Below are 24,080 nucleotides of genomic sequence, written 5' to 3'. Positions count from 1 at the left end.
CATCAGATAGGACTCCTTGTGTCTCCTTTTCACTTACTGCCACTCCTGAGAGAGACTTCCATCACGTGAGGACCCATACTTCCTGTAGCTGGATTCGTTCCCTCCTCCTCGCATCAGTCAGCTCGATCGATCGCGGCACTTCTGGAGTTGTTAGCAACTTAAGTTCTTCTGGTTGCCTTGTTCACTTTATTTATTTTATTTATATTTTTGGCTGCGTTGGGTCTTCATTGCTGTGCACTGATTTTCTCTAGTTGCGGTGAGCGGGGGCTCCTCTTCGTTGAGGTGTGTGGGCTTCTCATTGTGGTGGCGTCTCTTGTTGCAGAGCTCGGGCTCTAGGCGCACGGGCTTTCAGTAGTTGTGGCTCACGGGCTCTACAGTGCAGGCTCCGTAGTTGTGGCTCACGGGCTTAGTTGCTCCGCGGCATGTGGGATCTTCCCGGACCAGGGCTCGAATTCGTGTACCCTGCATTGGCAGCCGGATTCTTAACCACTGCGCCACCAGGGAAGCCCGCCTGTTCACTTTAAGATGATGCTACCTCTCAGGTACATTGAGGGAGATGATCTCTAAGCCAGGCCACTGGGCAGCAGGTTTTCCCCATAGTCCCAATAGAGAAGTTGGCTGTCAGCCATGGACCCTGCATTTGCCGACCCTCCAGGCGGCGGCTCACTGCTGCTTGTCTCCCCTAACCTTTCCTCAACTTTTATTAGCCCCACAATTTCTTGGGCCTGAGAAGAGTGGCTTCCTCTAAGGACCTCTAAGGCATCTGTGCCTTTGAAATTGGAGCCAGGGCCTCTGGAGTCTGTAGCTCGCAGGCTGTAGACCCCATTCTTCTCTAAAGAAGTCTCCTTCGGGCTTCCCTGGTGGCGCAGTGGTTAGGAATGCGCCTGCCAATGCAGGGGACACAGATTCGAGCCCTGGTCCGGGAAGATTCCACATGCTGCAGAGCAACTAAGCCCCTGTGCCATAACTACTGAGCCTGCGTTCTAGAGCCCATGAGCCACAACTACTGAGTCCACATGCCACAACCACTGAGCCCGCACGCCTAGAGCCCGTGTTCCGCAACAAGAGAAGCCACCACAATTAAGAAACCCGCACACCGCAATGAAGAGTAGCCCCCGCTCGGTGCAACTAGCGAAAGCCCACGCACAACAACGAAGACCCAACACAGCCAAAAATATAAATAAATAAATAAATAAATAAAAATTAAAAAAAAAAAAGTCGTCTCCTTCAAGGAGGGGTGGAAGTCTTGGAGTGTAGGCTTGCAGGTATGCTCGGCCACCTACTGTGTGAAAGGTCCCAGCGGAGACCCTGTTGGGACATTTCTGTTGCCCAGTCTGTCCCTGCAGCTGAGCCTAGCCCCTCATCCTTCATCAGAATTTTGCCTGCTCTGTCTTAAAAGTCTGTGTCCTTCCCTCGTCCCCACTCGAGGCTGGTGTTCAGTCCTGGGTGGTATCAGGCTCCCTTATGCCTGTCCTGCTGGGCTGGCCTGTCTGCCCCATGCCTTCCCACAGCAGCTTGGGTTTCCGCTGCTCCAGATGTTGGGCCCGGGGCAGGAGAGAGCCTTGGCTGGGCCTTCTCCCATGGATTTCCTTTGCTTCTCCAGTGCAGAACATGCTGGAAAATTCTTCAGCTCTGCTTTTTAGTTTGAGGAGATGCCACTCAAAGAAGGACTCTTAGTAAGGAGAATTCCATCTTGTGTTTTTTTAACCCTTGAAATGAAAATAGAATTATTCCTTTTTTTAAAAAAATTTTTTACTAAAAATGATTACTGCCTGTTTGTTAAAAAAAATAATTAGAGGGAATTCCCTGGCAGTCCAGTGGTTATGACTCCACACTTCCATTGCAGGGGACATGGGTTCTATCCCTGATCATGGAACTAAGATTCTGCATGCCGTGTGGTGTGGCCAAAATCAAAAAGAAAATTAGGAAATTATGCTGAAGAAGATCTCAGAAATTTATATGGCTATAACCACTGTGTTACTCATTATAATTGCTTAAAGAGTGAAGTTTTCATATGGGTCCCTGAAGTTTCCCAAAATTACATACGAAAGTTTTGTGACTTTGTGTGTAGGGGCATTTTTCTAGGGAAAAGGTCCTTAGCTTTCCTCAGATTCTCCAGAGGTCTGCCTATCCCCTGGGTTTCTGGTAGCTCCTGTGTTTTCATTCTCTTGCTCCTTACTCTCAGGATGTAAACAAACCGTAAGCCCTCCCTGGAGTCTGCAGGTGTGTGTTAAGGGCCCTGCAGCACAGCTAAAATCCAGCTTTTCCTGGGATATCCATTATACTTGAAGATTTGGGAACAGACATGATGTTGAAACAAATTTGTTGTACAGTTGAAGGCAACGTTAGCACGACAAGGAATTCCACGCTGTTTGGGGCTCTGGCTACCCTTCATGGGGCTAAGCGTCGGTGTGCTCCTGTTAGCAGCAGTTTGGTGAGGAACAAAGAACTGTCTGAATTGTAAAAACAGACAGCCACGTTTACTGTTCTTCTCACTGACTCCTCTTGACAGTTGAAACTCTAGCCCGCTGCCTTCTTGAAACTCTTCCCTGGCTCCAGTGATGCCACAGGCTCCTGCTGCTTTTCCTGCCTTTCTGGCCATTCCTTAGCAGGTTGCTCTTTTTCACCCGGCCCTTGGATGTTTTCAGTCTTGAAGGTACTGCCCAGGACCCTCTTTTCACTCTGCCCGTTCTCCCTGAACAACCTCGTGGACTTAAGTATTAAGTAGTTCAGCACTACGCAAGGCTGATCCCCAGCTGTGTATCTCAGCGCCGGTCCCTCCTGGCTGCTGCTGGCCACCTTCCTTGGACGTCCCGTGGGTCCCTCAGATTCCACGTGTGCATGGTGGTTTCTAGTTCTCTCTCCTGAGCCCCTTGTTCTTCTGTCGCTCAAGCTCGAAACCTCAGAGTCTTCCAGGACTCTTCCTGCTTGCGTGCTCCCTGTGCAGTCAGCCTCCTGGGTCTTCTAAACCGGCTCTGCTTCTAAAACGTCCCTGAATCATCCCCTCCTCCTCATTCCTTCTATGGCTTCTACTCAAGCCTTCATAACTCTCATCCCGGACTACTGTAGCATCCTCAGCTCATCTCCCTGTCTTTCATCTTGCCCACCACCAAAAAAATTCACTCCCCCCAGTGTTGCCAAAATACGATCATGTTGCTCCTGCATGTAAGTCCTTTAACTGCTCTTACAGGGGCCACTACTTCTGTAATGTGGCGTACGGGGCCTGCAGGTTTAGGCTCCTGCCACTTCAGGGCAGTTTTCCAGCAGTCATATCAAGCTATTCCTTGAATGTGTTATCTGGTTTCACATCTCTATCTTACTCTTCCTTCTGCTTAGAATATTCACTCCCTAACCCCACCCCTACTCCTGGCCTGCAGTGTCCTATCCTCCCTCTAAGACTCGTTTTAGTCACCACCCCCTGTGTCTGACACTTTTCCCAGCCTCCCTTCCCAGTGAAATGAGGCATTCCTTCTGGGTCAGCATTGCCAGAGCCCAGGCTTTAGAGCCATCACCTGGGTATTTCGGCTTCTCATTTATTGGGGAGACTACTTAACTGCACTGTGCCTCAGTTTCCTTATTTCCTTATTTCTAAATGGAGATGATAATAGTCCCTACCTCATAGGTTATCGATATAAATATTGAAAAGAGTGTTGCTTCAGCACATGTTAGCTTTTGATATTATCATCACTGTGTTGCAGTGTGTTTATGTGGTAACATGTCTTTCTTCCCCCAGACTGTAGTGCCTTTGAGAGTATGGAACAAACACATCTTACTCATCTTTGTAGTCCCAGCACCTAGCATTGAGTCTGTACATAATTCACAGCCAGAAAACAGTTGGGTGGGTAGGTGGGTGAAAGTGTGAGTGAGGGGGTGAATGAATGAGTCTGTAGCATAGATCACATGCTCTATTGGCTAGTGATGTCGAACATTTTTTCATGTGCTTATTGCCCATTTGTATATCTTTTTTTCGGGGGGGGGAGAATTATCTGCTTAAATCCTTTGCTCATTTTATTTTATTTATTTATTTTGGGCTGCATTGGGTCTTTCTTGCTGCGCGCAGGGTTTCTCTAGTTGCAGCGAGTGAGGGCTACTCTTCGTTGTGGTGTGCGGGCTTCTCTTGTTGCAGAGCACGGGATCTAGGTGCACGGGCTTCAGTCGTTGTAGCACATGGGCTCAGTAGTTGTGGCGCACGAGCTTAGTTGCTGCGCGGCATGTGGGATCTTCCCGGACCAGGGCTCGAACTCATGTCCCCTGCATTGACAGGTGGATTCTTAACCACTGCGCCACCAGGGAAGTCCTCCTTTGCTAATTTTAAAATTGGGATATTTGTCTTTCTATTGTTGAGTTGTTTTATACCTTAAGGATACAACCCTTACCAGGTGTATAATTTGCATATAATTTCTCCCATTCTTCTTATTTGATAGTGCTCTTTTAAGCACAAAAGTTAAAAAAAATTTTTTATACTTATAATTGTGTCTTTTTTAAAAACATTTTTATTGGGGTATAATTGCTTTACAATGTTGTGTTAGTTTCTGCTTTATAAAAGTTTAAAATTTTGAAGTCCAGTTTATCTTCTTTTGTCACTTGTGCTTTTGGTGTCATATCCAAAAAATCATTGCCTCATCCAAGGTCATGAAGAGTTACCCTTATGCTTTCTTCTTAGAGTTTATGTTTTAGCCCTTACATTTAGGTCTTCTATCCATTTTGGGGTTAATTTTTTATATTGTGTGATGTAAGGGTCCAACTTCATCCTTTTGTGTGTGGATATCCATTTATCCCCACACCATTTGTTGAACAGTCTGTTCTTTCCCCACTGAATTGTCTTGACAACCCTGTCGAAAATCAGTTGGTCATAAATATTGTGAGGCTTTATTTCTGAACTCTCAATTCTAGTTCATTGATCTGTATATCCATCCTTATGCCACTACCACACTGTTTTGTTTACTGTAGTTTCATAGTAAGTTTTGAAATCAGGAAGTGTAAGTCCTCCAACTTTGTTCTTCATTTGCAAGATTGTTTTGGCTATTTCAGGTCCCTTGCGTTTCCACATGAATTTCATCTTAATTTTTAAATTTTATTTTATTTTTGGCCATGCCACACGGCTTGCGGGATCTTAGTTCCCTGACCAGGGATTGAACCCAGGCCCCCTGCAATAGAAGCGTGGAGTCCTAACCACTGGACCACTAGGGAATTCCCTCCACATGAATTTTAGGATCAGCCTTTCAATTTCTGCAGATGAGCCAGCTGTGACTTTCTTCGGGGTTGCATTGAATTTGCGGACCACTTTGTTTCCACTTTAGTTGGAAACTTCTCTGTTGTTTCCTTTAACAATATTATCTTTCAGTCCATGAACATGGGATATCTTTTCACTAATTCAGGTTAATCCAAGTAATGTTAATTCCAGTATTTTAGAAATGAGGGATTGAAGGTTCTGCCCATGAATATTCTGGAGAATAGGATCTGATAAGAGGCACTTAGTTAATATTTGTGGAATGAAATGAACTACCTCAATAGTATTCCTTTTTGTTTTTTTTAGTTTTTATTTTTGGCTGTGTTGGGTCTTGGTTTCCGCTCACGGGCTTTTCTCTATCTCTAGTTGCAGCAAGCAGGGGCTACTCTTTGTTGCGGTGCACGGGCTTCTCATTGGGTGGCTTCTCTTGTTGTGGAGCATGGGCTCTAGGCGCACGGGCTTCAGTAGTTGTGGCACTCGGGCTCAGTAGTTGTGGCTCGCAGGCTCTAGAGCGCAGGCTCAGTAGTAGGTGGTGCACAGGCTTAGTTGCTCCGCGTCATGTGGGATCTTCCCGGATCAGGGCTCGAACCTGTGTCCCCTGCATTGGCAGGTGGATTCTCAGCTACTGCGCCACCAGGGAAGCCCAATAGTATTCCTTTTAAAATTTTATTTTAAAAAATATTTATCAATAGTACTCCTTTTAAGGATGATACTTGAGAGATGTTGATGGAGAAGAAGTGTTGGAATACTAAGATTTGTGTGTATGGGTGTGTGGACTCAATTTTCCTAACCAGATGGAGCTGAGGATATGAGTTCTGGGCTGATAAAATCAACAAACGGCTTTGGGGTTTGGGAGGCTGGTTTGTATGTGAAGTCAGTGGATGCCATCATTCCCTTTTGCTGAGAAGAACATTTCAGGCTGAAATTAACAAAGGGGCATTCTGGGTTACTTGAATGAATAGATGCACAGGTAGGACAGAGCAGAATTGAGTATTGGTTTGTGAACCTTTAGATGTAACCGAAAAGAGGTTAGGACAGAAGCCAAAACGAGGCTTGTTTCACCTTCCCTAATAGAGACCCTTCGATGTCTTTCTTACCTGTTGATTTTCTCAGTGGTCTTAAGGAGTATCCTGCATTACAAGTGTTGCTCAGTTGACTCCTGACCAGCAAGCTGGCCCGCGAAGCTACAGGCAGCATCAGCTTTTCTAGCTTGTTTGGCAGCCTGGCAGAGAGGGCCTGAAACAAGGTCTTTGGAAACAGCCACCCTTATACCTCTTCCTTCAAGGCGTTGTCATTTTCCAGGATGTCTCAGCTGCCATCGAGATCCGGGCGGATTTGGTTTTTTTCATCGTTTGGAAAAGTGCCTCTTCAGATGAGAATGAACTTTGGAAAGCACAGGAAGGTGGGCTTGCTTCACAGTCAAGTACAAGCTTTGTGACTGTGGCCGGATCGACCCAACTCTCTTACTTTTGAGTGGCCAGAGAGGCCAGAGGTGCTCAGCTGCTATGTATACCTGACGCTCCTGAGTGGGAGGCAAGAGCCATGTTTGGACTCCTGAAATTTTTTCTTTTTCTCGGTCCTTCACCAGAGAAACTAGTCCTTAGACTCTCCTGCTCCAGGGTCAGAGTGTGAGCCCTTCACCTCTGGTTTTGTCCTTGGAGCCTGAACCATGGGCTGCCTTCTCTGTACCTGACTCAAGGCTTTGAATCGCCCACCCCTTGGCCCATGTTTCAGGGATTTGAGGAGTGGGTTGCTAACAGGATGTGTGCTCTTTACCAGAGAGTCTTCCAGGCTGTGAAGAGAGGGAGAAACCTTCCTGGTCTCCATTTCTCTGGAAATTGATGTGCTTCTCTGCGCCTCCTATTGGCACCTGTCCTACTAAGGGCATCAAGGCACTAGCTGTGGGCCCCTTCCAGGGCGTGTGGTCAGTTCCCATGGACTCTGGGGTCTCTTGTCCTACTTGGCCTGTGCGTCGCTGTGGTTTATAGTGTTTAGATGTGGTTTTAGTGTTTAGACACACATCCTCTGCTGGCTCCGTGACCTGGAGCCGGTCTCTTAACCTCTAGCTCCAGTTTCCTCATCTGAAAAATGGCATCTCTCGTAGGGTTATTATTGGGAAATTAGGTAATATCATACGTAAAACGAAGAGCAGGATGACAGGCACTTGCAAGTACCCACCTGCACTGCTGTCACCGTCCCTGTCATCCCTGCTTCCACTCAGCACTCCTTGCTGCTTAGTTTTCAGGTCCACAGTCCCTTACGTGCTGTTCTCAAATCTAAAGTCTCTGAAAACTGATTTTTTTTTTTCTCCCATTACTCATCTGGCAGCAAGACCTGACCTGAATTGACAGGTGGTGCCACGGCTGCAGAACTGCCCATGTCCATGACTAGGGGCCCCAGACCTCCCTGGGCTGTGGTGCGTGGGGAGGCCCTCCACTGCTTGCAGGAGGAGTAACTTGCATTGGGGCAGCCCCTCACCCCACCGGGTGGGGTGGCTTGTGGGAGCAGCAGGGTCAGGGCACAGGGAGGTGAGGACACGTGAGCCAGTGGAGCTGGGTCTCCTTTCCTCTTTGGAGTTCAGAGCGATAAAGATCCAGAGCCGCAGCACTTCCTGAGGTGGGTGCCTCACCACCAGAGGCTTTGCAGTTTCCTTGAATGCTGCAGGCTTTTGGGGAAAAAATCTGAGGGAAGGGATCCACTTAAGGTGTCAGTACCAAAAGGTGTGTGTGGGACCTTCGGGTCTGCACAGGGACCACGGCTCTGCAGGATAAAATGATGGGGGTCAAGGCTTGATTCTCGGAGAACCATGGGCTGTTTCCCTTGCTGATGTGGTTGTAAGTTTCTAAGCAGCCCCAGTAGTTTGGGGGTGGGGAGCTGTATGCATTTTGGGAGAGGGGGTCCCTGGAAGGAAGATCCTCTGCACTGTGGTACATCATAACCACACTTCTGGGCCCAGGAGCTAGTGAGCGATGGGATTTTGTTTAGGGATCCACATATGACAAGCAATTAAATGAAAAGCCTGAGATGGACTGAAGCTTGTTTAATTGGCTGAGATGGGCTTTAAGGATTCGATGCCAATTAGATCAGATAGTTTTGGGGTGAGGGTGTGTCTCTCTGACGGAGGGATGAACCATTTTTCAGCAAACTCAGAAAGGTGCTTCAGGTGAGACACTTTCCCGACCATCCTGGTCCTTCCTACTTCTGATCCTGGGTGGACAGTGTCCCAGCGGCTGGTCTCTGATCCTGGTTTGCAAGAGGCTCTGGGGCTGGTGGCCAGGTTGTAAGGACCTCAGAGCAGGACATGTGGCTGGCTTGTGCCCTGTTCAGCATTTAGTACCACTTTCTGTTCATCTGCCTGTCTGTGTTTCCCTGAGTCACAGGGAGAAGTTCTCAGAAATCAGTTCCTTAGGGTTTACTGTCTCATTCTCTTGGGGTCTGGTTTATTGAGCACATGCTAGGTGCCAGCCATCTTGTCGAGGGACAGTGGTGACAAGACACCCTCCATAACTGCCTTTCTGAGTCCCTGTCTCAAACGGAAGACCCATGAGAGAACAGACAGTTATGCTGTGACAGGGGCCCAGTGCAGGGCGGTCAGGAAGGGCTGCCCAGAGAAGGCAGTGTTTGAACTGGGTCCTGCAGCCTGAGCAGGCATTAGTCGAGTGGGGCTCGGGGTGGGGTGGGGTGTCCCTCGCAGAGAGAACAGAGGCGGATTGTGTGGCCTCCCTGCGGAAGCACAGGTAGCCCGAGGAGCCTGGCCTGATGTGGGGCGGGGGGGGGGGGGGGGGCACAGAAGGCTCTAGAGCCAGGCGTACTGCTCTCCAAAGCAGGGTGTCCCTGTCAGCTTCCCGGGGCTGCCATAGTGGAGCACCACAAACGGGGTGGCTTAATGTACGGATGCCAAGGGAGGAAGGGGTGTTGGTGGGATGACTTGGGAGATTGGGATTGACATATATACACTATTGATACTATGTATAAAATAGGCAATCAATGAGAACCTACCGTATAGCACAGGGAACTCTACTCAGGGTGACCTAAATGGGAAGGAAATCTAAAAAAGAGGGGATATATTTGTACATAAAGCTGATTTACTTTGCTGTACAGCAGAAACTAACACAACATTGTAAGGCAACTATACTCCAATAAAAATTAAAAAAAACAAACCCAGAAAAACTGGGTGGCTTAAACAAACGTATTCTCTCACAGTTCTGGAGCCTAGAAGTCAGAAGTCAAGGTGTTGCAGGGCGGTGCTTTCTGTGACGGCTCTAGGCAAGGACCCTTCCTTGCCTCTTCCAGCTTCTGGCTTTTGCTGGCTTCCTTGACGTTTCTTGGCTTGTAGATGGCGGCATCCCTCCAGGCACATGGCCGTCTTCTCTTTGTGTCTTCACATAAGGCTTCTCTGTGCTTGTGTCCAAATTTACCCCTTTCACAAGGACACCAGTCCTATTGGATTAGGGCCACCCTCGTGACCATATTTTAAAAGTTTCGTCTGTAAAGACCCAACTTCCAAGTAAGGTCACGTTCTGAGGTTGTGGGGTTAGGACTTCAACATATCTTTTGGGTGAACACACTTCAACCCATAACCCCCCGGACTCGGGGCCTGGCCGGCCCTGCGGGCCCCCATCTCACCAGTCCTGTGTGTGCTCCCACAGAACCGGGCCGTAGGTCGGCCCAAGGGGAAGCTGGGCCCCGCCTCTGCGGTGAAGTTGGCCGCCAACCGGACCACGGCGGGAGCTCGCCGGCGCCGGACGAGATGCCGCAAGTGCGAGGCCTGCCTGCGGACGGAGTGTGGAGAGTGCCATTTCTGCAAGGACATGAAGAAGTTCGGGGGCCCCGGGCGGATGAAGCAGAGCTGCATCATGCGGCAGTGCATCGCGGTGAGTGCCCCCAGGGGCGCCCCTCCCAGTGGCTGCAGTGCTTCCCCCCCCACCCCGGGAGTGTAGGTGGCAGCCCTTCCTTGCTGCAGGCCGCGGGGCTCCTGAATGCAGGCCCCACCTGTGCCTCAGGCCAGTCTGTTCCTCTGCTCGTTGGTCTGTCCAGTCCCTCCGCTTGAAGAGAACGTGGCCGCAGCAGAAACCCCGGAGGGGTGCTCCCTCCTGGGAAGAAAGGGGAGACTAATGCTGTTTTCAGATTCCACACTGCAGGACTCTGGGGTCCTGCCATGTGCTCAGGCTCCCTTTCCTTCATAGTCTGCTGGTCTTATAACTCCTTCCTTCCCTAGATGACTGAGTACTTTGAAGTCTCTGCCATTAAAGATGTCAGGGCAGCCTGTCCTGTCTGTGACCCTGTTGCCAACATTTATGGTCCAGTTCATGATGGTTCTGGGCCCTCCCTTCCTTCCTGTCCTGCCTTCGAAGTCAGAGGTCTGGGTGGAAGGTCAGTGCCCCTCCTGAGGGGGCCGTCCCAGAGAAGGAGGACTGATTTATGGTGTCCAGGAGGAGCTGGGCCGCTGGAAAGCCTGGCCTGCCCCTGCTGGCCATCTCGCCTGGACTCTGGCCTTGCCCCAGGATAGGGCAGTGGTCTCAGGCTCTGCAAGGTCCTGGCTCTGCTCGTGTATCCCCCCTGCACACTCTCAGGCATTCTGCCTTCCTTGGGGCACTGCTCCGGGCCCCGGGGTCCGCCCTGAGGGAGCAGTGATCTCTGTGCTCCCACAGGAAAGCAGGCTCAGCAGGAGGGACAGGATCCTTGGCCCTGGGCAAGACCCTCACAGGCCCAGCCTGGCATCAGGCGAGGCTTCCTCCCTGGCTGCTGATGCCCCTCCAAGCTTGGGGCACCTTCCCCTTCTCCCTCCAACACATACTGCTTGTGTTTTTGTGTTTTCTTTATGTCTGTCTCTCTTTTTAAAATTGTGGTCCAAAACTTATACACTTTACCATCTTGACCATTTTTAAGTGTACAGTCCAGTGATATTACCTATATGCTCGTTGTTGTGCAAACTGATCTCTAGAACTTTTTCATCTTGCCAAATGGAAACTCTATATCCATTGAACAGCAACTCCTCCCCCAGCCCTGGGCAACCACCTTTCTACTTTCTGTTTCTAATTGTGACTACTTTGGACACCTCATGTAAGTGGATTCAGGCAGGATGTCTCCCTCTGTGAGCTTATTTCACTTAGCTTTAATGTTTTCAGGGTTCATCCACATTGTAGCATGTGTCAGGATTTCCTTCTTCTTAAAGGCTGAATAATGTTCCCTTGTATGGATGTGCTGCATTTTCTTTATCTGTTTATCTGCTCATGGACATTTAAGTTGCTTCCACCTCTTGGCTATTGTGAATAATGCTGCAATGAACACGGGTGTGCCAGTATCTCTTTGAGATCCTGCTTTGCATTGTTTTGGATATATTGCTATATCCAAAAGCATATTGCTATATATATATATATATATATATATATATATATATATATATATATATATATCTCAATCAGAAGTAGGATTGTTGGATCATATGGTTGTTTTGTTTTTAATTGAGTAATCTCCATACTGTTTCCCACAGTGGTTGCTCTATTTCATATTCCCACCAATAGTGCACAAGGGTTTCAGCTTTTCCACATCCTTGCCAACACTTGTTATTTTTTTCTTCTTTTCTTTTTTTTGTTTTTTAAAGATGACATTGGGGGTAGGAGTTTTAATTAATTAATTAATTTTTGCTGTGTTGGGTCTTCGTTTCTGTGCGAGGGCTTTCTCTAGTTGTGGCAAGCGGGGGCCACTCTTCATCACGGTGCGCGGGCCTCTCTTGTTGCAGAGCACAGGCTCCAGATGTGCAGGCTCAGTAGTTGTGGCTCATGGGCCTAGTTGCTCCGTGGCATGTGGGATCCTCCCAGACCAGGGCTCGAACCCGTGTCCCCTGAATTAGCAGACAGATTCTCAACCACTGTGCCACCAGGGATGCCCCTATTTTTTTCTTTTTTGATAGTGGCCATCCTAATGAGTGTGAGGTGATACCTCACTGTGGTTTTGATTTACATTTCTCTGATGATTAGTGATGTTGAGCATCTTTTCATGTGATTGTTAGTCATTTGTAGGCCTTCTTTGTACAAAGGTCTGTTGAAGTCCTTTGCCTATTTTAAAAGTGGATTGTTTGTATTTTGTTGTTGAGTTATAGAATTCTTCATATATTCTGGATATTAACCCCTTATCAGATAACATGGTTTGTAAATATTTTCTTTCATTATACGTTGCCTTTTCACTCTCTTGATTGTTTCCTTTGCTGTGTAGACATTTGCAGTTTCGTTGCTTGTGTTTTTGTCACCTGTACCAGGTCATTTGAATGGATTTCAGGGAGTTTGAGCGCCCCCTTGAAATTAAATACAGATTTTTATATGTGTGCCTGTGTGTATGTGCATTTTTCTGGAGTGAGGGTCCATGACTTATTGCATTCTGTCATGGTTTAAGAGAAGTTGTCCATAGGGACTCTGGGTTTTGAGAACAGTGTCACCTAAAACTTGGCATGTTAGCAGTGCCCCAGGACCCTCTCTTCCTCTAAATTTTTTTTTTTTAATTAATATTTTTGGCTGTGTTGGGTCTTCATTGCTGTGCGTGGGCTTTCTCTAGTTGTGGCAAGCAGGGTCTACTCTGTTATGGTGGGTGGGCTTCTCATTGCGGTGGCTTCTCTTGTTGCGGAGCACGGGCTCTAGAGCACAGGCTCAGTAGTTGTGGCACCTGAGCTTAGTTGCTCCACCGCATGTGGGATCTTTCTGGACCAGGGCTTGAACCCATGTCCCCTGCATTGGCAGGCGGATTCTTAACCAGTGTGCCATCAGGGAAGTCCCTGTCTCTTCCTCTTTAGCCATACGTTCTCTTTCACCCTCACCTTCCCTCCAGTGACCCAGGTCCAGTTACAGGAAGCTGTCTCTGCTGTCACCTGTTCTTTGCAGTCCTGGTGTCTGGCCCAGTGCCTGACACAGGGATTGTTGGTTGAAGGAAACCTCACTTTTGTGTGTGTCTTCCTCTCCAACCTGGGACTGATGGCAAATGCAACCTTAGCCCAACCCTCACTTGAGGTCCTTGCTCTTCTTCCAGGCTTCGCACTTTGTTGGGGCACTTCCTGCCATGTTTTACCCACCTCTGACCCAGGCAGGCCCACCTCTACTACTCTTCCAGGCCCTTTTTCCTGATGAGTGAGTCTCTCTCTTCCCATGGCGGAGGCTTCCTCCACAGACTTTATCCCTTCCCACTGCCCAGCACCCTCTCCCTGTAGCCCTGGCTGGGGTTTCCCCTCCTGCAGTAACTTTGCAGAGACTGGTTCTGTCTCTCCTCGCCTACTTCAGAGTCTGAACGAATGATGACTCTTTTGCCTTCAGTGTTCTATCCATTTTACAGACTTTTCCAGTTATTGGTGGAGTGTATATCCCAGCTTATTTGAAGCTATTCTAAGTCAGTTTAATAAAAATTGGTTGTGTGTTTCCTCTGGATCCCAAGTACTGGGAGGTGGACGTTTATAAGGAGGAGAGAGTGAGAGCTTGTCCGCAGGGGTTTATAGTCTAATACATCAGCTCTCAAACTTTGTGGTCTTGGGACCCCTTTGCTCTCTTAAAAGTTATGAAAACCCCAAGGAGCTTTCATTTATGTGGGTTATTTATTTATTAATATTACTGTAATAAAAAATTTTAAATATTTTGAATTCATTTAAAAATTATAAGAAACCCACTGCATGTTAACATAAATAACATTTTTAGGAGAAATAACATCTTCCGAAACAAAAATGATTAGTAGGAAAAATAGCATCTTTATATGTTTTTGTAAATCTTTTTTATGCCAGGTTCAGTAGAAAAGACCTAGATTTTCATATATGCTTCTATATTCATTCTGTGATGTTGTTTTGGAGGCACTATATGAGGAAAACCTGGCCTCATAAATATGTGGTTGAAAAAGGGAGGAGTCTTTTTTGATGTTTGTTTGTTTTATTGTTTTTTGCGGTACGCGGGCCTCTCACTGCTGTGGCCTCTCCCGTTGCGGGGCACAGGCTCCAGACACGCAGGCTCAGCGGCCATGGCTCATGGGCCCAGCCACTCCGCGGCATGTGGGACCCTCCCGGGCCGGGGCATGAACCCGTGTCCCCTGCATCGGCAGGCGGACTCTCAACCACTGCACCACCAGGGAAGCCCGTGGGAGGAGTCTTTTAATAGCCTTTTCAGATAATCGTGGATATACTTCTCATCCACCACCAGAGCTCAACAGGTGGCAAGTGCTTAAAGGTTAGTTGCAATGTGGAATCTGAATCTGTATCAGTGAACTTTGCCTACTGTTACATTAAAATTCATTTGTCGTTCTTGCCCCTCATTTGCTTATGCCTAATGTTATAACATCAGATATTGGTCATTTGGAAAACACTGGCTCACTGAGTTTTACAGATTTTCCAAATAGGGGTACATAGTGTTATACAGTGTTTAAAAAAAAAACACACACATTTGTTAACACCAGCACCAGTGTCCTCAGAAAAGTCTTTAAGTATCGGGAAACTGTCTAGCTCACGGTGGCTGATGTAAGTTTTCCAAAATTCTGATTTTTGTTTGAAAATTCAAATTTCATCATCTGCAACAAATGTTTTAAGTGATATTTCTGAAAGTGACAGACTTACTTATTTCATCTTTGAGAAGATGTGCCAATACCCTTTTTTTTTTTTTTTTTTTTTTTTTAAATAATCAGTCATTCTTTCAAGTAAAATGGTGTTCTATGGAGAAAGTGATCAGTTCAGTTCACGGCTTGATCACAGAGCTTTTCCTTTAGATAACCGTCATCCTTTGGTATTCAGCTGAAGTAGTTGATGCATACTTCCTATTTTGTCACGCAGAATATTAAAAGAATGTGTACTCGGAGGTCAGAGTTTTAATAAAATTAATAATTCTTACTGCTTTATCAAAGATATCCTTAAATGAAACTGGTGAGCTTTTTAAGGAGCTTGTGGCCGGGAACGGCCCAGCGACTGCCTGGGCACATTGGAGCCTCTGCCCTGACAGGTGCCAGCAGTCTCACCCACCAGTGCAAGCATCAACACAGTGAAAAAGGCAGATGATGTCTTAGTGGTATTCTGAAGATAGTTTGACCTCCCTGTAAAGTCTTGAGGACCCGGAGTTCTTAGACTGTGCTTTGATAGCCGCTGGAGAGATGCGGCCTCAGCCCCTACAGATCTGGGCTCGGTTCATGCCCCACCTCCTCCTGCAGGTCTTTTCTCATATGTGAGGCTGTCCCTGACCTCTGCGTTTCAGATTAGCCCTCCTTTCTCCCACCTCACTGCTGACCTGGCCCTCCTTGCTTTATTTTTCTCCATTTCCCTTGTCACCATCTAACAGACTCTTCTTCATTTTGCTCACCTCCCTCCACTAAAATGTAAGCTCAGGATGGCAGAGACTTTTATCTGTCTGGTTCAGTGCTATAGCCAGCACTTGGAGTGGTACCTGGCACGTGGAGGTAGTAGCCAGATAAGAGTTTGAATGAATGAATGAATGAATGATGGGCAGTGCCTGGGCTGGTTCTCCCCCAGCTCCTGGAAGGCCCGAGGCGAGTACCTCATTGCTTTTGATGTGTTTCCCATGGGGTCCTGGCTGTGCTGACCCCTGTGTGTTCTCCCCGCTCTTCAGCCAGTGCTGCCCCACACCGCCGTGTGTCTAGTGTGTGGCGAGGCAGGAAAAGAGGACACAGTGGAAGAGGAAGAAGGCAAGTTTAACCTCATGCTCATGGAGTGCTCCATCTGCAACGAAATCATCCACCCTGGATGCCTTAAGGTGAGCAGCCTCGGGGGCATCTGGCTGTGCCGCTTGGCGCCTCACCCTGGGCCTCTGGTGGTGCTGATGCGGCGGGGGTTTGGGGGGTGGAGGGGAGTGAGACTAGGTTCCCTCCCTGGAGGACTCTGAGTCTGGGGGATTCTCTGTGTCCGATGATAAGCTGAGGGCTAGAAGGTTCTGGAGTCGCTCAGACCTCGCACCCATGTCTTTGAGGGAGTGAAGACACACACATTCCACCTCCCGGGACCTCAGAACCACAGAGAGTTCCCAGAGTCTTGCACCTGGGCCAGAGGGAGAGAGTGGGTAGTTGGGCTGCTCTGAGGGCTTCTGGGAAAAAAGGCCTGGGCCAGGCGAGGGCAGGTCCTGTAACAACAGGTGGTTGCATTCCTGTCCCATGTGCCAGGAACCTGTTCCCTTGGTGTGCCCAGGGCAGGACTGCCTCCTGGGGACCATCGTGCTGTGCCTGCCTGTCTTGGGCAGCAGGTTCCACCTTTGAAAGGAAGAGACTGCTCTGGGCTGACACATACCTCATACCTCTGCCTCGAGAGAATGTCAGCCTACTTGGCACCTCCCATCAGCCCAGCTCTGTGTTCAGAGAGATGAGAGTGGGCCTGCCCCAAAGGGTGCTTCAGCTCTGAGGTGTCCGTCCCCTTTCCCTCGGTGCTAGTAGTGGGGTTTGTCGTGACACTCCCCTCTCCCCAGCACACACACCTCCCCCTCTGAAAAGGGGTGCTATGCTTTTCCCCTGGCGCCTGGTCACTTCTCTCTCTCCCGGATCAGAAGCTCCAGGGAAAGCACATCTCACTTGCTGATAACCACGCACCCAGTTCGGTGCTGTTAAATGACTGAATGGTTTGTGGGTCCTTGCTGGGTGCCAGGCCCTGAGCTAATTGCTTTCACTAGGTTAACTCATTGAATTCTCACATAACTCCAGTGAGATAGGCACACTCCATTTTATGGCTGAGGGCACTGGCCCACAGAGATGGAGTGATTTGCCCAGGGTCACTGAGCTAGGAAGAGGCACTATCAGGATTTGAACCCTGACCTGAATGCAGAGCCACCCGTCTTAACCACTCTTGTTTTCTCTTGGTCAGAGGTGGTATGGAAATGGCTTTTGGGAGGGGGAGTTGTGATGCTTTTGGAGGAGCTGGCCCTGTCCACCCCCTCCCTGCTTGCTGACTGGTGTGTGTCCCTCCCAGATTAAGGAGTCAGAGGGCGTGGTCAACGATGAGCTTCCAAACTGCTGGGAGTGTCCAAAGTGTAACCACGCCGGCAAGACCGGGAAAGTGAGTGCCGGGCTCCAAGTCCCAGGGGTCAGCCCGGGAGGGGGTAGACCTTGGCCTTGCCAGACCCAGCCTGTCTCCCTGCCCACGGTGATGTCGGCTTGAGGGGTACCGCGGACTCGGGGGCAAGGGCACGTCCAAAGATATACAGTCCGTGTGTTCCTTCTCTGTTTTTGGCCTACAAGCAAAAGCGTGGCCCTGGCTTTAAGTATGCCTCAAACCTGCCCGGCTCCCTGCTCAAGGAGCAGAAGATGAACCGGGACAGCAAGGAGGGGCAGGAGCCTGCCAAGCGGAGGACTGAGTGTGAAGAGGCGCCCCGGCGCAGGCCAGACGAGCACCCCAAGAAGGTGCCCCCTGACGGCATTCTGCGCCGAAAGTCAGACGATGTGCACCTGAGGAGGAAGCGGAAATACGAGAAGCCCCAGGAGCTGAGTGGACGCAAGCGAGTACGACCTGGAGGGACGGGCAGCGAGGGGTGGCCTGGCTGGTCCCGGGTGCAGGGGCCCGCGGGCGGGGGCGGGGATGGGCAGCGGGGAGAGCCGAAGTCACGGAAGTCCTGAGAGCCCGGCCCGAGAGAAAGGAGGGGAAAACCAGCGAGTCACTCCTCTTCCCACCCCTTTAGGCCTCGACGCTTCAAACGTCCCCCGGTTCCTCCTCTCACCTCTCGCCGAGGCCCCCTCTAGGCAGCAGCCTCAGCCCCTGGTGGAGATCCAGTCTCACTTACTTCCAGCAGCAGGTGCTCCCACGTCGCCCCGCCCTCCCCCGGCCCCGGGGACTCGCGAGTCCCGGGCCGCCCCCGCCCCGCCCCGCCCCACTGGTCCTCGAACCCATTGCCGCAGACCTCCAAGGCACCTGTTCACCGTAGCTTCCCAGGCCTCAGCCCCGAGGCTCTGGCTCGTGGTTCCGGCGTGGGGCCTGGGAAGCTGAAGCTGCCGCGGGGAAGCCCTGTGGATCTGGGGAACCTCGGAGGATCCTGGCGGCCCCTCTTCGCCCACCGGCCCTTCCAGCATCAGCCACGAGGTGGCGCCTGGTTGTCTTCTCCTCGTTCTAGCCATTAAGGCTCGGCCGGGAATCCTGCAGACCCTGCCTCTGGGACAGGCTCCCTGAGCCAAGTCCGACCTGAATGGGCGACTGCATATCTCTGGGTCTGTCCAGGGGTGGGAGGTCAGTTGGGTGGGGACAGCTCTATCACTCTCTGCCAGTTCCAGCTTCTTCCTTAAAACCAGCAGGCAGGGCCCACCCGTCTGTCAGAGCAGAGAAGATGGGATTTGTTGGGAAGGTGACCCTCCAGCCTCTGTTGGTGGGGCTGGGTGTAGAGGGGCCCAAGTCCCACGAACGCTGGGAGCAAGCTCTGCATCCTTTCTTTTCTGTGACAGCTAAAACCCGGCAAAGAAGATAAGCTTTTCAGGAAAAAGGTACCATCTTCCGCCCTCGCCCCAGGCCTGCTCCTGGGGCAATGGGTCCTGGGGTGGAGGGTGGGAGGCCTGGGTGGGCGCAGCCCCGGGTCTAGGGGCTCACCCCCCCACGCTCCCCCTCCTCCCTCAGCGGCGGTCCTGGAAGAACGCTGAGGACCGAATGGCTCTGGCCAACAAGCCTCTCAGGCGCTTCAAGCAGGAGCCGGAGGACGACCTGCCCGAGGCGCCCCCCAAGACGAGGGAGAGCGACCACTCCCGCTCCAGCTCCCCCACCGCCGGCCCCAGCACGGAGGGGGTGGAGGGCCCCGAGGAGAAGAGGAAGGTGAAGATGCGCCGGAAGCGGCGACTCCCCAACAAGGAGCTGAGCAAGGAGCTGAGCAAGGAGCTCAACCAGGAGATCCAGAAGACGGAGAGCAGCCTGGCCCACGAGAACCACCAGCCCATCAAGTCGGAGCCTGAGAGCGAGAATGAGGAGCCCAAGCGGCCCCTGGGCCTCTGTGAGCGCCCTCACCGCTTCAGCAAGGGGCCCAACGGCACCCCCCGGGAGCTGCGGCACCAGCTGGGGCCCGGCCTGCGCAGCCCGCCCCGAGTCATCTCCCGGCCCCCTCCCTCCGTGTCCCCGCCCAAGTGCATCCAGATGGAGCGACATGTGATCCGGCCGCCCCCCATCAGCCCCCCGCCCGACTCGCTGCCCCTGGATGATGGGGCGGCCCACGTTATGCACAGGGAGGTGTGGATGGCCGTCTTCAGCTACCTCAGCCACCAAGACCTGTGTGTCTGCATGCGGGTCTGCAGGACCTGGAACCGCTGGTGAGGGGCACCGGCTGAGTTTGGATGGGGGCACCGGCTGAGTTTGGATGGGGGCACCAGGGGGTCAGGGTAAGGCTTAAGCTAGGCCAGGGATGGCGCGTGCGTCCCCAATGGAGTCACTCGTGATGCTCCTTCTTTCTAAGCCCCGTCCAGCTTAAGTATCCTCCTCAAAGAGGTCTAGCAGCTACAGTCAGTGTGGTCTTGTCAAAAGAGGTGAACTCTATTTGCTTTCCTGATTTAGCTTCTTGGAAGATGAACTGAGGACCAGGGAGAGTCCTTGTCCTTAAAGAGCTAGCCCAGGTCGCGAGTGCCGCGCCAGTTCCTGATCTTAATCCCTGCTTTGATAGTTCCCAGCTGGAACGGTCTCTGACCTTGGCCGAGTTACTTACCTTCATCTGTGAACAGGCATGATGCAGGGTTGTTTTGAGATATGGCCTGTGGAGGGTGTAATTAAACCCCCAGTAAATACTTTACAGCTTCTGGTACTTTCCATGGGGGTGGGGGGGAAGGGCTGTGACAATCAGAGCAGAGGCTCTCAGGTGCCAACGAGACGGAAACTAAACAGAAGGGTCCAGGGGACGAAGTTAAGGAGCCTCCCCCTGGGCGTTGTAGGTGGGGGACTGACCACAGCTATGCATGGGGCTCCCCAAGAGAGCTCCCAACTCTGACGTTGCCCCCTCTGCTGGGCCTGGCCCCCAGGTGCTGTGATAAGCGGTTATGGACCCGCATCGACCTGAACCACTGCAAGTCCATCACACCCCTGATGCTGAGCGGCATCATCCGGCGACAGCCTGTCTCCCTGGACCTCAGCTGGACCAATATCTCCAAGAAACAGCTGAGCTGGCTCATCAACCGCTTGCCTGGTGAGCACTGGGCCAGGGACCCTCAATGTGCAGTAGCAGGGGCTGGGGTTTATCACCTGACCTGCCACCCCCTCTCTGTCACCCGCCAGGGCTCCGAGACTTGGTGCTGTCAGGCTGCTCGTGGATCGCAGTCTCAGCCCTCTGTAGCTCCAGTTGTCCGCTGCTCCGGACCCTGGATGTCCAGTGGGTAGAAGGACTAAAGGATGCCCAGATGCGGGATCTCCTGTCCCCGCCTACAGATAACAGGCCAGGTGAGTGTCCGGGACAGGGGTGTACCCAAGGCGGGGTCACAAGAAGGCGGTATGACCAAGCTGTGCCGTTGGATCTGGTTTTCACCACAGACCCCATCTGGTACTCATGTCTTCAAGCCTTCTCTGGCTTCAGCCCTTCTTGACGCAGAGCTGAGTCCCAGCTGCTGTTCTCAGTCAGATTTGGGTACAAGAGGGGACCCGTGAGAGGGCGGAGGCTCCCAGGATGCCACTTTGGGAACTCTGTGCATCTCACTGCTTCTATGTTAATTTGTCCTTCGTTGGCTTTGAGCCTCAAGCATCGGGGTCAGTGTGGCCAGACAGGGCCTCACGGGGTGAAGCCCTCCTAGGTCGGGTTGCAGGACTCACTGCTCCCCACCAGTACCTTAAATGAGGAATCTGTGGTGACCCAGAGATGCTGTGCTGTCTGTACTCCGATTGGCTGAGCACTGTTGGGTGGAATGCAGGCTCTGTGTTTCTAGGTCTTCTGACTTTTAAAGAATCTACAAGGGTAAAACTTGATGTGGAATATTCCGATTTTTAAATATTTGAACCAGTTTTGATCTTTTGGGGGAGACACTCAACCGCTAAATGAGACCCAGGTGTTCCACCTGGCTGGTAGGCCTTGTAAAGTGTCATGTCAGGGTGACATGTTGCCTCTCCGTCCTGCCCCCTCAGGTCAGATGGACAATCGGAGTAAGCTCCGGAACATTGTGGAGCTGCGTCTGGCCGGCCTGGACATCACAGACGCCTCCCTGCGGCTTATCATTCGCCACATGCCCCTGCTCTCCAAGCTCCACCTTAGTTACTGTAACCATGTGACTGACCAGTCCATCAACCTGCTCACCGCTGTGGGCACCACCACCCGAGACTCCTTAACCGAAATCAACCTGTCAGGTCAGTCCGGGGCACCCATCGGGGTCTGCCCAGGACCCCGGGGGACAGGCTGGGCATTCTTCATTCGAAAGGAAATACTTGTGGGCCTGTTGCTATAGGGTCACAGTGTTAGACGCTACGACACACCAGTGAACAAGACAGACCCACGGCCTAGTCTAGAGGGGAAACACACATTAAACAAGTAAGTGTTGTTAGATTTTAAATAATTGCTCCAAAAAATAGTGCTAGTAGCAGTGAGAGCACATGAGCACATAGCAGTGGATCTTGACCCAAAATATGGGCTAGAAAAGCTTCCCTTGGGTGCCGTGGACGACCTGGCGCCTGGCAGCAGGGGGTGTGGGAGAGTAGCCGGCAGTGAGGCCAGGCTGGGCCAATGGAGTAATAAGCAGCTTGATTTCTGCCATGGTGGTTGTTGCTTATGTGTCCCCCTCCTGACCCTGCTATCAACGGGCCTGTGGTTGACAAGAAGAAAACCCCACAGTGGAGTCCTCACTCCCCCACTTACTGATGGGGCTGGAGTTGGTTCCTAAGGACTTGGGGCACAACCAACGGGGAGGTGGACAGAGGCAACGCTGCCCGTTCTCAGCCCAGTTAACCCAGTTCTCGTCTCATCGCTCAGGATGGTCAGATTGGGCGTGTAAGATTTGGACCAGACCAAAAAAAAAAGGAGAAAAGAAACTTTTTTCTTCCAGAAATTACCAAGTAATAAATGATACCCTCACCTCATTTAAATTACATTTTGACACAACCCCATCTGATGTCTGGCTTGGTCAGGATTCACATACTGTTTAGCTGTTTCCCTCTCTCCATCCCACATTCATGCCTGAGAAACGCCTTCCTGTTACCAGTACCACATCTGCGTGGGAGCTGATGCTGTACCTTAGTGCTTAGGGAGCCCACCCTACTCCTTGGGGAGTATTTGTGGCGAGGTGGTGGGGGAGGGGGGTGTTGCATTTCATGGAGGCAGAGAACAGAGAGCCACACTGAGGTGAGCTTTCACCAAGACCCCAGCTCCAGGCTCAGCTCGTGGTCTTGAATTGATGCTGGGGCCGCCCCGTGGAGGAGGGCCTGGGGAGCATCTTGTTCTAAAGCGCTCGGTAGTAATGAACTCTTTTCACTTATTCTAATTTAATTACTATGCATGTGTAGCAGAGATCCCAGTATAAATCCCCCTCCCCTGCAGCACAGTCCATGATGTGTTTGTATAAATCATCTTTTTGTATTTTGTTTTCCACCGCAATCCTTTGAGGTCATCTTTTTGTCTCAGGATCTACATACAGATCTCTGTGTTTGCGTTAAGAGCTGTGATGTATATGAAGGCCAATCTCTCTCATACCGTCTCTTCTAGATTCAGTTCTTTTTAAAATGTTTTCCCCTCCTGTCAGTATAACTAGTTCATGATAAAATAAGTCTCTTCCACAAAATGGATGGCACTTGACATGTTTCCAGATCCTTCATTGTGGTTGGAGGATCAGGTCCAGTGGCAGAGTGAAGCCGTGGTTGCTTGAGGTGGCTCTTTGGCTTCCCCTTCCCTGCCCCTGATTCTCACCTTGAGGCAACCACCTTCAACTCTTGAGCTCTTTGTTTCTGTTTACCTCCATTTTTTCCAAACAGCAAGCCTACATTGCTATTTCTTGTTGTTTTTTGTTTGTTTTTGTTTTTCCTTTTCAGATGCTCTGTGTTTGTTAACTTGTTATGCAGAGAACAAGGATTACTATTCTTACATTCTCTTACCCTGCTCCCTTTTCTCCCTTCATCTTCCCAATTTGTGGTTAAGTCACTATTACTTACCTTATTATGGCCATGTAAGTATTGTCCACTGTTGAGCCAGTGTGTATTATGGGTATGTTTCCTTTCTTGCACATGTTTTTGGTTTGTTTTCCCTAGAGTTAATAATTGCCTCATTTTTGTTTGGTTAGTTTCTATAACAGACTTGAGTACTGTTCTTTCCCCACGTGAACTTGTCAGGCCCTCAACCAGTCTGTGTAGAAACCACCCTCCTGGACTTCTTTTCCTCCTGCCCCCACTTGAACTTGGCTGTCTCTGCCTGCTGCACAGCTCCTGTCCTGGGACTTCCTTGGTTTCTGTCTTGTGCAGGGACCCTTCTTTCCTTGGTCCCGTATCTTCTTTCTTGGTTTATATGTTCGTTTGGTAGAGGACATCTTCCAGACCTTATATGTCTGAAAATGGCTGTATTATACCTTCATGTTTAATTGATAGCTTAGCTGGTTATATAGTCCTAGTTTGGGAACCATATTGTTTCAGAAAGTGGGAGGCACTGCTCCTTTGGCTTTCTGCCTTCCAGAGTTGATGTCCAAAACGATTTGATTCTCCATCCTTCAGTGAATATTTTCTCTCATTGGAAGTTTGTAGAACATGATCTTTTTATTTATTTAAAAAAATATTTTTTAAAAAAATTTAATTAATTTGGCTGTGCCAGGTCTTAGTTGCAGGATGCAGGATCTTTGTTGCAGCATGTGGGCTCTAGTTCCCTGACCAGGGATCGAACCTGGGCCCCCTGCGTTGGGAGCGCGAGTCTTAGCCACTGGAGCACCAGGGAAGTCCCGTGTAGGACATGATGTTTATCTCAAAGTTTTTTGCAGTTTTGGTTGG

At 50.4% G+C, this 24,080-nt stretch overlaps 1 protein-coding gene across 13 annotated transcripts in view; it reads left to right on the top strand.

Moving 5' to 3' along the window:
- Positions 1–24,080, top strand: part of KDM2B (lysine demethylase 2B) — a 133,314-nt gene that overhangs the window by 95,035 nt on the left and 14,199 nt on the right. For 11 of the 13 annotated variants that reach the window (XR_004353130.1, XR_004353129.1, XM_032654197.1 and 8 more), the window contains 10 exons: positions 9,880–10,104; positions 15,808–15,951; positions 17,151–17,237; positions 17,411–17,680; positions 17,857–17,970; positions 18,611–18,649; positions 18,780–19,459; positions 20,159–20,322; positions 20,412–20,573; positions 21,249–21,467. Coding sequence is in view for 11 of the 13 variants with exons in the window: in XM_032654197.1 (XP_032510088.1) it covers positions 9,880–10,104; positions 15,808–15,951; positions 17,151–17,237; positions 17,411–17,680; positions 17,857–17,970; positions 18,611–18,649; positions 18,780–19,459; positions 20,159–20,322; positions 20,412–20,573; positions 21,249–21,467 (2,104 nt within the window). In the remaining 2 variants the exon portion in view is untranslated. The remainder of the gene's footprint in view (positions 1–9,879; positions 10,105–15,807; positions 15,952–17,150; positions 17,238–17,410; positions 17,681–17,856; positions 17,971–18,610; positions 18,650–18,779; positions 19,460–20,158; positions 20,323–20,411; positions 20,574–21,248; positions 21,468–24,080) is intronic. The other 2 variants (XM_032654198.1, XM_032654201.1) reach the window with 1 other exon arrangement.

Source organism: Phocoena sinus, chromosome 14, assembly GCF_008692025.1.
Source record: "Phocoena sinus isolate mPhoSin1 chromosome 14, mPhoSin1.pri, whole genome shotgun sequence".
Lineage (NCBI taxonomy): Eukaryota > Metazoa > Chordata > Mammalia > Artiodactyla > Phocoenidae > Phocoena > Phocoena sinus.
The sequence above is the reverse complement of the archived record's forward strand: the minus strand, read 5'-3'. Positions and strand labels throughout refer to the sequence as shown.